We start from the raw sequence: 16301 nt of genomic DNA, 5'->3' as shown, positions 1-16301 counted from the left end.
TACTGCTGGTTTAAGATTTTACACTTTTAACAGACAGCAATGAAATGTTCAGAAGCTCATAAAGTCTTGCCTTACATATGGAGGATCTTTTTTGCTCATCTTCAGCCATAATTAATGTTCCTGAGAAGGAAAAAGGAAAAAAAATAGGGAATTAACATAGCAAAGAAACTTGTCAGCATTTTTAATATTTGTAAACCGACACAGATTTGTAAACCTAAATCTCTCCTTTTCACTATTGCAGCCCACCACAAATAAGGGAGAAAGGCAGATAGGGATGGAATTCGATTGTCATCCATAAGGTAAATTAGAAAGGTGTCAAGGGGAGGGATGTACACAAATGTGGGTTATATTTATATTTACACCTTTCAGGAAAAAAAAAAAAGGCGCCCATACTTAGGCGACAAGTAAGTGCCCAGTGGTAGAGGCATTCGAATTCCCGGATTTCATGGTGAAGTCTATGTGTGTAGTGTGCAGCATGTAATAGATCCCTCTCTGATCAGATTCCATCAGAGAGGGATCTGATAGTTGAAATAAAACAAAGCCAACTAAAAGTAGTCTGTATACCGTATATACTCCCATATAAGCCGACCCGCATATAAGCCAAGATACCTACTTTTCCCTCAGAAACCAGGAAAAAGTGATTGACTCACGTATAAGCCCCCTCCCAGTATAGCCCTCTCTACAGTAGCCAGATGTCCCCCCAGTACAAGTCAGCCCCCATCCCCATAGCCAGATGTGCTCCAAGGATGATACAGCTGTGTCTCAAGACGCCACTAGATGGCATCATAGATATGAGACACAGCCATTGCCACACAGGCATGAATCCCCAATCATTGCACCAATATTGCTGCTTGCACGTTCTGCTCCACAACGCAGGAGACACAGGTAGTGTTGAGCAGCACACTCTGTACACCATGTTGCAGGGAATGCGGGGCACAGACACAGCAGGGAGCCAGCTGTCAAGAGCAGGATCACTAGTGCACAATCCTTATGCTCCTCTGCCAGTAACAAAACCTGCTCCACCATCCGATCCACTCCACTGACTCGCATATAAGCCGAGGGGGGTAACTTTTCAGCACCTTCTTTGTGCTGAAAAATTAGGCTTTAACACAAGTATAAAAGGTATTCATTCTTAATAAAAAGTACTTCCCTTTCCTAGAGGGAGAGACCAATAATCTTCCCAATATTTATGGCTATTATAGGGGATGTCACTTGATATACCAAAACATGGTCAAAATCGAGGGAGGCACTTGGGGAGGGAAGTAGCCGCCTTTCTATCAACTGGCGCCTGTAGGCACGTGCCTTCGGTGCCTTATGGTAAATCTGGTCCTGCAGCCTCCAGCAGTGTAACACTATAAGGGAGAGATACCCAAGCCTGTCCTCAAAGATCACAAGAACACAAGGGGGGGGGGGACAGATGGGTAAAGGAGGTGCCCCTACGGGCACAGCGTGATCAACTCCCCCACCTGCTCTGAGATAGTGATATGTGGCATGACCTAATTACGACTATATGAAACTTCACGCAATTCGCTAAACCCCGACCATAGCTGTAATAGAAAAACTCACAATCTCGCGAAGCAACGTGAAATTCCGTTTCCAGGTAAAACTTCGCAATCACGATCTTCCTACATAGTTACGACGGATCGGAACTTCGCGTTTAACGCGGAAACTCAGCCGCACCCAAACCCGTGCTCCAGTCCAGAGCCCCCGACACATTCAAAGCGACAGCCCGCACTGGGAACCCTGCACCATCAGACATTGAAAGACCCAAAACTAAGTGCCCCAGCATGCATGACTGCCAAGTGTACCTCTACAAAGAGCACCCGCTTTAGAAGCGGTCGCAGGCAGAGCCCCCCGATACATTCAAAGTGACAGCACGTTCATGGACCTCTGCATCACCAGACACAGCAAGGCGCAAAACCAAGTGTCTCAGCATGCACGACCACCAAGTTCATGTGGCGGTGTCTGGCAATCAATGAGTGACCCCCCGAGCTCAGCAGTCACTTGCACAAACGAAATTACGTCTTTTTTTTCATGATCAAAATAACTTTCAGTAGAAAACGCGAAACCATGAAATCTCGCATCAAACACAAACCTGCACGGAAACGCGAAACTACGTGATGGAAATCTCGCTCACGGGACTCTGAACTACTGCCTGCACGACAATAGTGAAACCATGAATTCGTGACTCAGCAACAAAACTCGCATACGCAGCCACAGAAACACGAAACCTTGCAAACCTCAGCTCAACACGACTTGCACAGTGCCATACACTGGGCACCACACACACAACACAGCATAAGCACCCATTCACACCTAGAACTATTACATGAAACTTGGGGGACTGTCCCATACTCTGTCATCCCACCAGCCGGAAACTCAGTAAGAAGAAGAGAAATGGTCCATAGATAACTCTGTAGTAGTTTGCAGGCCCTGACCAAAGATCGCCTCTATTTCATTGATATAGAGGTCTAGGTTTGTGTTTACTCTTAGAAAGTCCTCAACATTTATCCAGAATTTCTGGATTGGAGGACAGGACCACCATATGTGGGAATAATTTAAAACTGGACGAGAACATCTCCAGAAAATAGAGGTAACAGAACTGTATAGTTTATTAATAGCATCCAGAGTAGAATACCAGCGCATAATTACTTTATATTGCACTAACTGAAGTAGTGTATTTTTAGGCATCCAAACATTCTCTATAAAACTCGACCAGCTTTTATCATCCAGAGTAATTTTCAGTTCACCTTCCCACCTCTCCTTAATCCTGTCCCATGAAGTGCCCGTGGAGTGCAGCAGTGATCCATACAGAAGTGACAAGCTCCCTGTGGGTTTAGTCCTAGCCACAAACCATTTTTCAAAATTGGATAGTTCAGTCCTAATAGGGCTCAGAGACCTGATTTCTTTGAGTATATAACTGGATATTTGCTAGAATTTAAAAAACGGAAAATGTGGAGGTGGGCTGGCTAGACCGAACTTTTCCAGGAAATCCCAGAGTCTGGTATCTTGTTCTAGACCGGTTCCGTCCAGCCAAGTGCTATCCATCCCCGGAATGAAGCCAGGATTGTTAGCTATGGATAATAGGGGGCATGGTCCAGGGAGTGTTTTAATCAAATATTTAAGAGTAGTCAGGGTTGGGCCTATTAGTGGATGAGTACAGCCTCTAGACAACTTGTCCAGTACCTGTAGGTTGCATGACAGGGCACAATGTTCATTCAGATATTCTAGCTCCAGATCTATCCAGAAGCTATGCTCTTTATCTTTCCTTCAGTCCAGTATTCTTCCCAGGTGGACTGCTTGGTAGTACCTATGAATATCCGGTATAACCAGCCCTCCTTCTTCCTTCTTTTGTATAAGGTGTCTATGTGAGCTTCTGCTTCTTTTGCCCCTCCATATAAATCTCTGCAGCACAGCATGACACCCACGAAACCAAGATCTTGGGATAAAAATAGGATGGCACTGAAATACAAAGATTAATTTTGGGAGGATCATGATGGATATCCTGCCCAAGGCATTGAAGCAGGGTCTGTCTCACCCATCCAATAACTTTTTACAATCGGGTAGAAGCCTGTCGTAGTTGGCCCCAAATAAGTCACTCTCATTTGAGCATATTTTTATCCCTAAGTAAGCCATACAGCTAGTCTGCCATTTAAATGGTATATGGATTGAATGATGTGTCTAGAGAGGGGTGAACAGCCCAGGTCCAGAATAGTGGTTTTCTTTGTATTAACTTTAAAATTAGAACAGTAACTAAAGGATTCTACTAATTTAACCATTAACCACCCTTGGTATTGATATGGCCGAGTCTGAGGCAGACAGCAGTAAATCATCTGCGTAAGCAAGTATTTTTATTTAATTCTGGCGGGTCTTTAAAGAAAACCTGAATCAAGAAAAATGTCCCCTGGGGGGTACTCACTTCGGGTGGGGGAAGCCGCTGGATCCTATTGAGGCTTCCCTGTCCTTCTTGGTCCCACGGCGGCAACGATAAAGCTCCCCGAACAGTGGGGATGTAAATATTTACCTTCCCGGCTCCAGCGCAGGCGCAGTATCGGCTCTCCGCCTCGGATATCGGCAGAAATAGCCGATCGCTGTCGGGCCACTCTACTGCACAGCTCTACAGCCTGCACAGTAGAGCTGACTCAACAGAGATCGGCTATTTCCGCCTATCTGTGTCAGGAAAGCCTCAACAGCACCCCGCTGGAGCCAGGGAAGGTAAATAAATCAGCGCTTATCAGAACTTGTCAGGTTTGTCGAGGGAGGATTCCGGGACACTCCGGGGGAGCCAGCGCTGGACTGCCTGCCGCTACAGCGGAGGGGGAAGCCTCATTGGAACCCCGAGGCTTCCTCCTCCCGAGGTGAGTACCCCCCAGGAGCACTTTTTTTTTACACACGTTCTCTTTAAACCTTTTATCAGAGGGTTTCTCTGAAGAGCCTGAATAAGGAGTTCTAATGCTAAGTTAAAGAGGTAGGGTGAAAGGGGACAGCCCTGTCTGACTCCATTGGAAACTGGAAAATCAGAAAAGACGGCCCCATTAACCTTAATTGATAAACTTTGATTTGCATCGTTTTTTAATTCAATTGCAAAATGAGTTGCCTACTTAAACCACTTTACCCCCAGCGGTACGAATTTCTCCGTCCCTCTTTCCACCCTGTTACCACCAAGGGACGGAGAAATCAGTACCTGACGCCGCTCCCGCCGCTGTCCGCGCTCCCGCTCGCCTGGAGATCAATGAACGGGAAAAACTGTTGATCTAAGCCCCCCGCAATGATCAGCTGCTTCTACGAGAAGCAGTGCGATCATTGTGAAAAAAAAAGTTGCCCAGCCTCCCTGAACTTTCTGCAAGCGTACATCCTGTACGCTTGCAGATCGCATAAACAAAAACTTACTGTGGCCATCTTGTGGCCAAATAGTAAAACTACACCCTAAAGCATTTTTCATATACAAATACATTAGTTATACATTAAGAATTAACTCATTACCTCCCACACACCCCAATTTATTTATTTTTGTAATTAAAAAAAATACATAAATAGTTACCTTAGGGACTGAACTTTTTAAATATTTATGTCAAGAGGGTATAACACTGTTACTTTATAAACTATGGGCTTGTAATTAGGGATGGGTGCAAAACTGAAAAAAATGCACCTTTATTTCCAAATAAAATATTGGCGCCAAACATTGTGATAGGGACATAATTTAAACGGTTTTATAACTGGAACAAATGGGCAAATACATTTCATAGGTTTTAATTACAGTAGCATGCATTATTTAAAAACTATAAAGGCCGAAAACTGAAAAATAATAATTTTTTTCCCACATTTTTTTCCCTATTTTTCCATTAAAACACATTTAGAATAAAATAATTCTTGGCATAATGTCCCACCTAAAGAAAGCCTAATTGGTGGCGGAAAAAACAAGATATAGTTCATTTCATTGTGATAAGTAATGATAAAGTTATAGACGAATGAATGGAAGGAGCGCTGAAAGGTGAAAATTGCTCTGGTGCTCAAGGGGTAAAACCCCTCAGTGGTGAAGTGGTTAACTGTATCTAAAACTTTGTATAGATAGTGCTTGTTAAGTCTATCAAAAGCTTTCTCTGTGTCTAGCGCCACCATTGCTTCCTCAACTCCGCGCCCACGGACCTTATTACAGAAATTGACAGCAGTGTACACGTTTTCATACAATTGCTTATTATTAAGAAAACCACACTGTTGTTCCCCCAATAATGTATCATACACTTTAAGAAGTCTATTTGCCAGAATTTTTGACTATATTTTGACATCTATATTTATTGTAGAGATGGGTCTAAATTTGCTGCAATCAAGACTTTCTTTTCCTTCTTTAGGAATCACTGTTAGTACCGCTTTATTTGATAGGTCCGAGAACGTGGTTGGTGAGTCATCCTCATTTACTACAGTACAGAATGGAAAGGCCTCAGCATTAGACTGGGGCCTACATGGGATTGCCGCCCCTTAGTGGGTTAAATTACCTGCCAGGTGTCTCGCTCTGGTTTCTGTTACAGGTGAGCCGTTTCCCCCCCAGGCCTGGGGAGAGATAAGAAGATTCCTGATTGGGTCCGGCTGTTGGCAAGCTGCCAAGCAGCCAATGGGAAGGAGCTGGTTTACCTTTATAAGGAGCTGCAGAGTGCGTGTGGCGCAGCAAGAAATTCCGGATCGGTCTGAGCTGCGCGCTGTGGAGATGGACAGCATAGTCGCCGCTGTGTTGCGGGGGGCGGAGGATGGAGCTGAATGGCTGGTTTCCTTCCTGCAGGCAAACTCGGGGGAAGAGGAGGCGGCAGTGGCTGGTCTTCCGGGAGCTCAGATGGGAGTTCATTTGATGGGCGGCGGCGCAAGTGGTTTGATGAGCAGTTGGGGAGAGCTGAGCTATCGGGAGGAGGCACAGGAGGCGGGTCCCAGCGGTCATGTGTCGGTTAGGGAGAGATTTGTTCAAGCCTCCATGCGAGGGGAGGATGAGGTCATGGAGGAGGACCAGAGGATTATGGCCACGGTCGGGGGAGGCGCCAGCAGGAAGGGGAGAAAGGCAAAAAGACACTCCCCACCTCCAGTGAGGCAATCTAGGGTGGCTAGTTGCTGGCCCAATTCCAAGAAGGGTTGCAAAGAAATTTCCCAGCCAGAGCCCCCAGTGGATGATACTCGGTTGGAGCCACAGGATCACCCCAGTCTGGGTGCACTTGGTGGAGCGGAGGAGCATATTAACCCACCAGCATCAGTGGGTGAGTCGGCTGCCTTGAGCAGTATTAATGCTATTAATTGCAGGTTGCATGAAATAACTGTGATTATTCTAGATTTGGTTCAGTGGTGTTAATGACAGTAATGTGTTTACTTCTGAAGCTGCTAGGCTGCAGGCTAGTCATGTAAATGTATTAGCTCCTGTTTCACTGGCATCTCCTGTGGCAGCTTGGTCCAATGTGGGTCTTTCTGCTGTGAGTCAATGTGCTGCTGCTCCAGTAATTAGAGCAGGAGTGGCGGAGACTCATTATAAGGAAGCATTGCCTTGTGTATTATCCCCTCTCGGCTTTCATCTTAATGTGTCAGCTAAAGAAAAGATTTGGAGAGGAGAATATGTCGATGTATTATCATTGTTACCTCATTACAAGGAATTTACAGCGAAAAAAAAGAAAGATGGTGAGGAGGACAGGTGCCGGTCCGTTTCTCCGCACTTTCAGTAACTGGTTACAGGCGTATTGTATCTTCGCTAGTGTATTGGGGGAGAAAACGCCAGAGCTTTGTACAGGCTTGTTCCAGTATTTAGATGTTATTAGTGAAGCCTACAGGCAATTTGGATGAATCGCGTGGTTCCTTTACGATGAATCATTTCGTCAAAGAATGGCAGTGCATCCTTCCTTATCCTGGGGCTCTGAGGACTTGGGCCTTTGGATCAGTTTAATGCTGCCTCAGCGGTCGCAGGCGAAGCAAAACCAACCTGCAGTGTCAGCTGGTTTATCGGTGAAGAAAGGTTTATGCTTCGCATTTAATGAAGGTTCTTGTAAATTTTTACAGAATTGTCGTTTTAGACATGAATGTAATTTCTGCAGGGGTATGCACCCAATGGCTAAAAGTTTTAAGAAAATGGGATTGCAGGCCCAGAATAATACCAAGGAGCTTTTTCTTAAAAGCGTGGACGCCTGTGAAGGTACAAGAAATGGCCCCTTGGCTAAGCATGTTCCCAGACAAACCGAGCAGCCAGCTGCTCAGTGAAGGTTTTCAGCAAGGATTTAAATTGCCTGTTTTCAGTGGCCAGGGGTGCATTGTGGTCCCAAACTTAAATTCAGTTGAGGCACATCCGCAAGTTGCATTTAGCAAGATTTTAAAAGAATTGCAGTTGGGTCGAGTAGCGGGCCCATTTGATTACCCGCCATTTCCTAGCTTTAGAATTTCTCCACTGGGTGTAGTTCCTAAGAAGGTGGAAAATGAATTTAGGCTAATTCATCATTTGTCATTTCCGAAAGAATTTTCGCCTAACGACAGCATTGATAAGTCCTTGGCGTCAGTGTCATACCTTACATTTGACAGAAGGTTAGAGGTTATTAGGAAGTTTGGGACGAATGCACTCCTGGCTAAAGCAGACATTCAGTCAGCGTTCCGCCTTCTGCCTATCTGCCCTGATGCGTTCAATTCATTGGGTTTTGTTTTTGATGGGCAATTTTTCATTGATAAGTGTCTCCCAATGGGATGCTCACTTTCGTGTTTTTATTTTGAGTCTTTTTCAAAATTTCTAGAATGGGTAATTAAACAAAAGATGCCAGGTGGCGATCTAGTTCATTACCTGGATGATTTTTTTATTTGTAGGTCCAGAAAAAACCCAGACTTGTCAGGCGCTGTTACAAGTATTTTGTGATACAATGAGAGATTTTGGGGTCCCTTTTGGCAGGGGAAAAAAACGTGCATTCCTGTTCTTGCCTGGAATTTTTGGGCATCACTATAGATACAGGGTGGATGGACTTCAGGCTTCCAAAGGATAAAATTGGCACTTTGAAATCTTTGATAAATGGTTTATTAGTTAAGAGAAGAGCAACGGTAAAGGAAATACAATCTTTACTTGGACATTTGGCATTTGCGTCAAGAGTTATGCCAATGGGTAGAGTGTTTTCTTGGAAGTTAGCAGCATTAATTGCGGGTATGAAGTCCCCTAATTTGCACGTTACAGTAGATAGGGAAGCAAAAGAAGACCTGCTTGTGTGGCAAAGTTTTTTATTGGGATACAATGGCAAATCGTTGTGGCAAGATGAGTTTGTGTTGGATCCCAATATGGAGTTCTTTACAGATGCAGCCGGCTCAGTGGGATACGGTGCGTTTTGGCAAGGCAGGTGGTCAGCTGAGAGTTGGCCTGAGTCTTGGGTTGTTGGTGGTGCCACAAAGAATATTTTATTACTTGAACTTTTCCCGGGGGTAGTAGCATTGACAATTTATGGTAAGTATTTTAAGAACAAGAGAATTTTGTTGCAAACAGATAATAGGGGGGTTATGTTTGCTATAAATTGTTTATCAGCTAAATCTTCTATGGTGGTTAAATTATTGCGGCATTTATTGTTGTTGTGCTTGAGATTTAATCTTTGCTGGGAAAATGTAACTTAATAGCTGACTCTTTGTCTCGCCAGAATTGGGAGGTATTACGATCCTTGGCTTTGGGTGTGGAGGAGAAAGGAGTGAAGTGTCCGGCCCACCTGTGGAGAATGATTTGGTCTTGATTTCAAGCCTTGTAAAAGGATCTATGGCACCTCGAACCTGGTCTGAGTATGAAAGATCCTGGGCAACATGGTGCCGCCATGCAGATGAGTATTCTTTATCTCCTTTGGCGAATTCTTTAGAGCTTTTTCTGGTTTTTATTAGCCAGTTGATTCAGCAGGGTTGTTCAGTAGCGAAGGTGATGAACTCCCTGGCTGGTATTTCTTTTTTCAGACGATTAGCAGGAGTGCCAGGTCACACTGCTTATCCAGTGGTGCAGCAGTTATTGAAGGGATTTAATAGAGGGGGTAGGAGATTGGATGGTAGAAGGCCAGTGTCCTTTGGAATTTTGAGAGGATTGGTGGATTCATTGCCATCACTTTGTTTTTCTAGTTTTGAGGTGGCGTTATTTAATCAGCCTTTTTATTAGCATTTTTTGGAGCACTCAGGATCTCTGAGTTAGTTGCTACCAATAGAGCGGTTTCCTCCCCTTTGGAGGGTAGTGATGTTCGTTTAGCAGATGGCAGATTAGTCATTTTTGTGCGTAGTTCTAAGACAAACCAGATGAAAAAGGGAGCTTGGCTCTCGATTGCCCCTTTGAATGGTGATAGCTGCTGCCCGGTTAGGGCAGTTAGCGAATATATGGTTTTGAGGCCTCAGGCCCGATCTTTTTTAGTCCATGAGGATGGCTCTTCTTTGTCCTCTTTTCAATTTCTTTCCATTTGTAAAAGGTGTTTGACTCGTCTGGGTTTAGAGAAATAAAATTTTTCTTCACATTCATTCAGAATAGGGGCAGCGACGGAGGCAGTTAGGCATGGCCTTCCTGACGAAGTGGTCAAGCACATTGGGCGTTGGGAATCGGGTAGATTTCGTATTTATGTTAGACCTCATTTGTTTATTCATTAATGTTCCTTTTAGGAAAAAACATCATTTGGATTGTTGGCCATTCCTTCGTTTATTGGGCCAGGCGGGGAGCAAGGAATAGGCCATACACTGAAAATTTCTGGATGAAAAAAGAGGAAGCCCAAGTTTTCTGGCTAGGCATACGCAGGTTAAGTTGGGAAAGACTTAATTCGTTAATTTATGTTAAACTTCAAATGTGGCCGGTCCTGACCTTCTTCTAATACATCTGGGTGGGAATGACCTTGCTAAGCATAGTACTTTGGATTTGCTCCATCGGTTCAAATCGGATTTGTGTGATCTTGTAGGCCATTTCCCTAGGACTAGAGTAATTTTTTCGGAAGTAATTCCGAGGCAGTTGTGGTATCATCCGCATCTCAAATTTATTAAAGAGAACCCGAGGTGGGATTTCATTATGTTATTGGGGCACAGAGGGTTGTTGTGCACACTAACACCAGCCTCTGTTGCCCCATGGTGTGCCTCCATGTCCCCCCTGCGTGCCGCTATACCCCCGCAGTGCTGGCGACAGACAGCGTGTCACCAGCACAATGTTTACCTAAGCGCTGTCTGTCAGCGCCGCTCCCCCGCCTCCTCAGCATCGGCGCTACCCGCCCGTGTCCCTTCCCTCCTGCTGAGTGGGAAGTGACGCGGGCGCGTAGCGCCGATGCGAAGGAGGCGGGGAAGCGGCGCTAACTGACAACGCTTAGGTAAACATTGTGCTGGCGACACGTTGCGTGTCGCCAGCACTGCGGGGGGTATAGCGGCGCGCAGGGGGGACATGGAGGCACACCATGGGGCAACGGAGGCTGGTCTTAGTGTGCACAACCAGCCTCTGTGCCCCAGTAACATAATTAAATACCACCTCGGGTACTCTTTAACAAAATAAGAAAAAGGGTCAATAGGGCTATGGAAAAATGTCTCCCACAATTGGGCGGTTTTTCAATCCGCCATTGAATTAGAAGGAGGTGAACCGGGGCTTTTTAGAGGCGATGATATTCAATTATCAGCCTTGGGTTTGGACATTTTTAATTCCAACATTCATACTGCTTTGGAAAAGGCCGCGGTGGTGGGGTGGGGCCAGCCTATGGTCTAGGCTGGCTGTTGGATAATGGCATTCGGAGTTGAGTGGCCATTCGGCAGTTGCTGTAATGCTGAGATTTATTAATTCTGGTTGTTTTCTTTCTTATTTAAGTTGTTGGTTATTACAAATAAAAGTGTGTTTTTAATTGAACATTTTACCCCTTTTTGAAACCCCAACAAAGACAGGCCATGGCCTTTATCCACTTTATCTCCTGTTGTTTTATTTATAGGTTAAATAAGTTTAAGATGGGGTGTGCATTCCCATGGAAAGGCCTCAGCATTAGAATGGGGCCTACATGGGATTGCCGCCCCTTAGTAGGTTAAATTACCTGCGAGGTGTCTCGCTCTGGTTTCTGTTACAGGTGAGCCGTTTCCCCCCCAGGCCTGGGGAGAGATGAGAAGATTCCTGATTGGGTCTGGCTGTTGGCAGGCTACCAAGCAGCCAATGGGAAGGAGCTGTTTCCCCTTTATAAGGAGCTGCAGAGTGCGTGTGGCGCAGCAAGAAATTCCAGATCGGTCTGAGCTGGCCGCCCACCCACCCTTTGTCGCTGGCACAATTTCTTTATTGGGGATGTGTTGCCTATCATTAGGTGAAGGCAAGGATAATGGCACTCGGAGTTGAGTGGCCATTCGGCAGTTGCTGTAATGTTGAGATTTATTAATTCTGGTTGTTTTCTTTCTTATTTAAGTTCTTGGTTATTACAAATAAACGTGTTTTACCCCTTTTTGAAACCCCAATAAAGACAGGCCGCGGCCTTTATCCACTTTATCTCCTGTTGTTTTATTTATAGGTTAAATAAGTTCAAGATGGGGTGTGCATTCCCATGGTTTTGCCAATTCTTTACAGAAAGTTTGATAAAATTCTGCTGTAAAACCATCTAGAACCAGGCTTTTCCCCCTCCCCAGAGCCTGAACCACAAGAATGAATTCTTCCTCAGTAATCAGAGTATTTAGCGACTCTTGTGTTAGGCCCAGTGCACACCAAAAACCTCTAGCAGATCCGCAAAACACTAGAGGTTCTTGAAGCCAATTTTCAGAGTGATTCTAGGCATGTTTAGATAGGTTTTCTAAACATGCCTAGCGTTTTTGAAGCATTTTTGTGTAGCAGACTTCAAATATTGGTACAGTAAAGCTGTTACTGAACAGCTTCTGTAACAAAAACACCTGGAAAACCGCTCTGATCTAGCGTTTTTTAGAGCGGTTTGAGCTTTTCCTATACTTTACATTGAGGCAGAACTGCATCTGCACACCGCAAAAATGCTGCAGGAGCCACGTTTGCGGTTGACTAAAAACCTCAAACCTCTGGTGTGCGCCATCCCATTGAGATACATTAGCCAAGCATCTTGACAGGTGGCAGCGGTTTTAAAAACACTACCAAAAACGCTTGGTGTGCACCAGGCCTGACAGAGCTAACCAAGGGAGGTGAATATTCCGCTAAAAAGTCAGTCCCTGGTTCAGTTTGTTCTGTAGATTGCAAGTTATATAGTTTGGAAAAATAGTTAGTAAATCCTATACCTCTTTCCTCATTGCTATTCAATACACTTCCATTGGGGCCTATTATCAGGGGCGCCGCGAGGCACCAAGCAGACCACGCGGCCGCTTGGGGCCTCAAGGTCTTAGGGGCCTCGGCGGCTCTGTGACGTCGGCGTGACGTCACTGTGTTCCCGCAGCCCTGCGGGGCTGGCAGAGCAGAGCGGGGCTACGGGAAGATGGCCGCCGCCGAAGCCCTGCTCTGGAGACTATTTATGTCTCCAGTACAGGGCTTCGGGTGGCCATGTTCCCGTAGCCCTGCATTCAATCAGCGCGGGAGATTGGAGGAGGGAGGGAGCTCCGTGGGAACTGCGCGCCTGAGGAGCCGGCCAGGAGAGGAGACGGGGAGAGAAGACTTCTGCCAGTGCCAGGTGAGTAAATTCTTGTCTTTTTGCAGCCCTAATTGCGTTTATCTGCTGAAAATGTGCCCTAATTGCGTTTGATTTCTGCTGAAAATGTGCCCTAATTGCATTTGATTTCTGCTGAAAATGTGCCCTAATTGCGTTTGATTTCTGCTGAAAATGTGCCCTAATTGCATTTGATTTCTGCTGAAAATGTGCCCTTATTGCGTTTGATTCCTGCTGTAAATGTACCCAAATTGCGTTTGATTTCTGCTGAAAATGTGGCCCAAATTGCGTTTGATTTCTGCTGAAAATGTGCCCTAATTGCGTTTGATTTCTGCTGAAAATGTGCCCAAATTGCGTTTGATTTCTGCTGAAATGTGGCCCAAATTGCGTTTGATTTCTGCTGAAATGTGGCCCAAATTGCGTTTGATTTCTGCTGAAAATGTGCCCAAATTACATTTGATTTCTGCTGAAAATGTGCCCAAATTGCGTTTGATTTCTGCTGAAATGTGGCCCAAATTGCGTTTGATTTCTGCTGAAATGTGGCCCAAATTGCGTTTGATTTCTGCTGAAAATGTGCCCAAATTGCGTTTGATTTCTGCTGAAATGTGGCCCAAATTCTGTTTGTTTTCTATTGAAATGTTGCACAAATTGCGTTTGTTTTCTGCTGAAATGTTGCACAAATTGCGTTTTTATTTTCTGGTGTCTGGGGTAACTATTGCTGCATTTATTATTTAATGGTCATAGTTGGCTATATTTGCTGTGCTACGGTTAAGCTCCGCCCATACAATGTCATGGCCACGCCCATCTTTCGGCACGCTGCGCGCGCCTCAATCGCCCCCACATCCATTTTTCCCCGCAAACAGCCTGCCCCAATCCGCCCTCCCGCTCCACCCACATGTCATGGCCACGCCCACTTATGCGGGATAGCCACACCCATTTTTCGCCCGCAGGATAGGGCCACTTACTATAGTCCGCTTGGGGCCACAAAAACCTTAGCTGCACCCCTGCCTATTATTTTGTTAATAAAGTTTTCTGATTTTTGCTTTTGAAGTAGACTTGCGAGAACTTTCCCAGGTGTATTACGTCCGACTAGTAAGACTTTTTTTATCAATACGAAGCTGTTTTATTATTTTTTTCATTTAGTATTTTATAAATCTGAGTTCTGATTGTTTGCAGTCTCTTAGATACAGTATTTAAGTTCAAAAAAGAAAAGAAAGAAGTGGTGTCCTCTCTCCTTTGGGTGATGCCCGCGGAACTAGTGGGACTATCTTGAGGGGATCTCTGCCATTACTCTGCTGCGCTGCCTGGTTCGCACACCCTTTCTTGGCTAAGTATTTCCTTCTTTATGGACCTTTCCATGCCTCTTATGCACATTACCTGTATAGGCTGCTCCTATATCGTTGGTTATTATTTGCACACCTGGCTATTGTTTGCACCATTTTCTGTATTATTCTTTTTGCATTTTTGCACTTTTCAATCTATTGCATGATTGTCATTTTATAAGGTTACTGCACACTATTAAATACACCATTTTACTGAACCCGGGTTTATCCACCTGTGGGCTCTATTTTGACACCCACCTTGTTGGAATATAGATACACTTATATACAAGCATAAACGCATATACTTTATTGTATGTATTTTGGGTGTGTGATTGATATCTGCGAATACAATTTGTATGCAATATTTTGTACAGGCAGGTGTCAGGATGGAGAGCGGTTCTACCACAGCGGGCAGCAGCATGACCGCTGTGCCCGCCGTGTCAGGCTCCGGCGGCGCTTCCTGGCCGCACAGAGCTTTCAGCTTGTCACAGGGCTAGAGTGGCCTGAGCGCGCGCGGCGACACTCTATTTATGCCCTTAGGAGACGGGTCAGCTGACAAGCCGGTCAGCTGTCTCCATGTTGCTCTACACTGATTGGTTAGAGGATTCTGGGCGGGTAGTTTGAACTGCTCTTGGCTATTTAAGCCTCAGTCTGACAGTGTTCCCTTGTCTGTTGTTGCAAACACTTCGTGCTAGCAATCAGACCTTAGTTAGATCCTTGTGTTCTTGAACCGGCAGGACCCCGGGGATTGGCACTTAGCATAGGATTATTATTATTATTGTTGATATTACTATGTATGATCTCCTGCTTCAACTTTTGATTCCTCTCTTGCCTCACGATTCTGTACCTTGCCAATTTGATCAGCTGCCGACCTCTGCCTGTCTATAGACTCTGATTCTTGCCTCATGATTCTGTACCTTTGCCCATCTGACCTGTTGCCAACCTCTGCCTGTCTATAGACTCTGGTTTCTGCCTCTCGATTCTGTACCTCAGTTATCCTGATCTGCTGCCGACCTCTGCCTGTACGACCTCGATCCCACCAGTGGGCTCTTGCCACTGGGGGGCTGCACCTACTGGGTGCCTGGGTATACCCTCTCTGAGAAAGTGTGCACCAATCACCAATCACATCGTTACAGCAGGATTGTTTGCAGCAGGGTACTTCAGGATTACATGGCCTGTTTTAATTGTTTTTAATTTTTGAATTATCACAAGTGTCATTATGTGTTATATATTTTTGGAATAAAGATGATTTATTGTATATACTGTATAGCCTTTATATCTTGAGTGGTACTGTCATATACGGGTTTTCTTTCTTTTCTTTTTTGTAGCTCACATATAATTTGCTAGAGTTGTGGACCCCCCAGCCCCCCCTCCCTTTTGCATTAGATATTTCAGTTGTGATTATTTTTTTATTCAAAATCTCGGGCTGACTCAAATCGCTAACAGGTCCCCCAATTCCTTTTTTTTCTCTGTTCCTCCTGATGCTATATTTTATGAGGACATCACGGATCACATACTTCATTGTATCCCAGATGCTCTGTAACATCGGGAGTCCTATTCAGCAAGTAAAAATCACTAAGACTAGTTCTTATTTCAGTGATCATGTCTGGTATTGAAAGTAGCCCCAGATCTAACCTCCATCCTTTTCTTGTAACCTGATCCTTTTTCCATAAGAAAGACATAAAGATTGGGGCGTGGTCTGATAATATAAAATTGCAGATTTTAATTTCTGTGATATCTTGTATCAAATCCTGAGGGACCAGTAAGAGGTCAATACGAGCAGAGCCGGGACAAGGTCCTCCAGCACCCAAGGCTGAGACACCAAAGTGTGCCCCTCAATCCCTGCCACCCGAGCCATTGCTATTAGACTAAGAGGCGCCACAGGGCCCACAACCTCCCCAACACCTTAATATCTAGTTATCTGGTTGCAGTC

The 16301-nt window shown here is 45.0% G+C and overlaps 1 protein-coding gene across 1 annotated transcript in view; it reads right to left on the bottom strand.

The window, feature by feature from the left end:
• The window catches only part of LOC137538083 (transmembrane protein 272-like), a 74288-nt gene that overhangs the window by 52039 nt on the left and 5948 nt on the right, over positions 1-16301 (bottom strand). The window contains exon 2 of the mRNA XM_068260080.1: positions 76-120. Within this exon, the coding sequence (XP_068116181.1) occupies positions 76-109 (34 nt within the window). The 5' untranslated portion in view covers positions 110-120. The remainder of the gene's footprint in view (positions 1-75; positions 121-16301) is intronic.

Source organism: Hyperolius riggenbachi, chromosome 11, assembly GCF_040937935.1.
Source record: "Hyperolius riggenbachi isolate aHypRig1 chromosome 11, aHypRig1.pri, whole genome shotgun sequence".
Taxonomy (NCBI): Eukaryota; Metazoa; Chordata; class Amphibia; order Anura; family Hyperoliidae; genus Hyperolius; species Hyperolius riggenbachi.
The sequence above is the reverse complement of the archived record's forward strand: the minus strand, read 5'-3'. Positions and strand labels throughout refer to the sequence as shown.